The sequence below is a fragment of the Penaeus monodon genome, chromosome 22 (genome assembly GCF_015228065.2).
Source record: "Penaeus monodon isolate SGIC_2016 chromosome 22, NSTDA_Pmon_1, whole genome shotgun sequence".
Lineage (NCBI taxonomy): Eukaryota > Metazoa > Arthropoda > Malacostraca > Decapoda > Penaeidae > Penaeus > Penaeus monodon.
In genome coordinates this window covers 22,203,258-22,203,733 of record NC_051407.1, presented here as the reverse complement: position 1 = coordinate 22,203,733, position 476 = coordinate 22,203,258, and the positions used below count along the sequence as shown (strand labels likewise).

At 28.6% G+C, this 476-nt stretch overlaps 1 protein-coding gene across 1 annotated transcript in view; it reads left to right on the top strand.

Moving 5' to 3' along the window:
* LOC119587000 (exportin-7-like) overlaps window positions 1–476 on the top strand; it is a gene marked incomplete at its 5' end in the record, with an annotated part of 15,054 nt that overhangs the window by 3,349 nt on the left and 11,229 nt on the right. The window contains 1 exon segment of the mRNA XM_037935741.1: window positions 296–334. Coding sequence (XP_037791669.1) covers window positions 296–334 — 39 coding nt within the window.

Genomic DNA, 476 nt, shown 5'->3' with positions numbered 1-476 from the left:
GAAACTACTGATTAGCAACATGGAGATTAATTTGCTAAGATTGGAAAAGTAATTTTTCATGAAACATGAGTTTATATGAGTATAAGATTTATTGTATTAAACAGTTTTTCTATATATTTAATTTCCTTTTACCAGAAAATGTTTTATTTGCTTTGTTTCTAGTTGTGATTTGAATATTTAATTTTTAAAAATCTTTTTGTTTGTTTATGTATAATATTTTTACGATACTTGGGAAAAGGTCATTAGACTGCTACAGTTAGTCACAAGCAAGCCAAATAATTTTTTGACTTTTCAGAGAGAATTCAGAGTGCTTAAAGAGTCTGGTCCTCAAAATGTAAGTGAAAGCCACTTAACCTGAACCTGTCATGGAACATTTCCTCTAATTGGGTGCACTTTTGCTGCTATGAAGCTAAAGTGAAAACAAATTATTTGTTTTTACACATATAGACATATATTCTCGAATAGTTTGAGCAAAA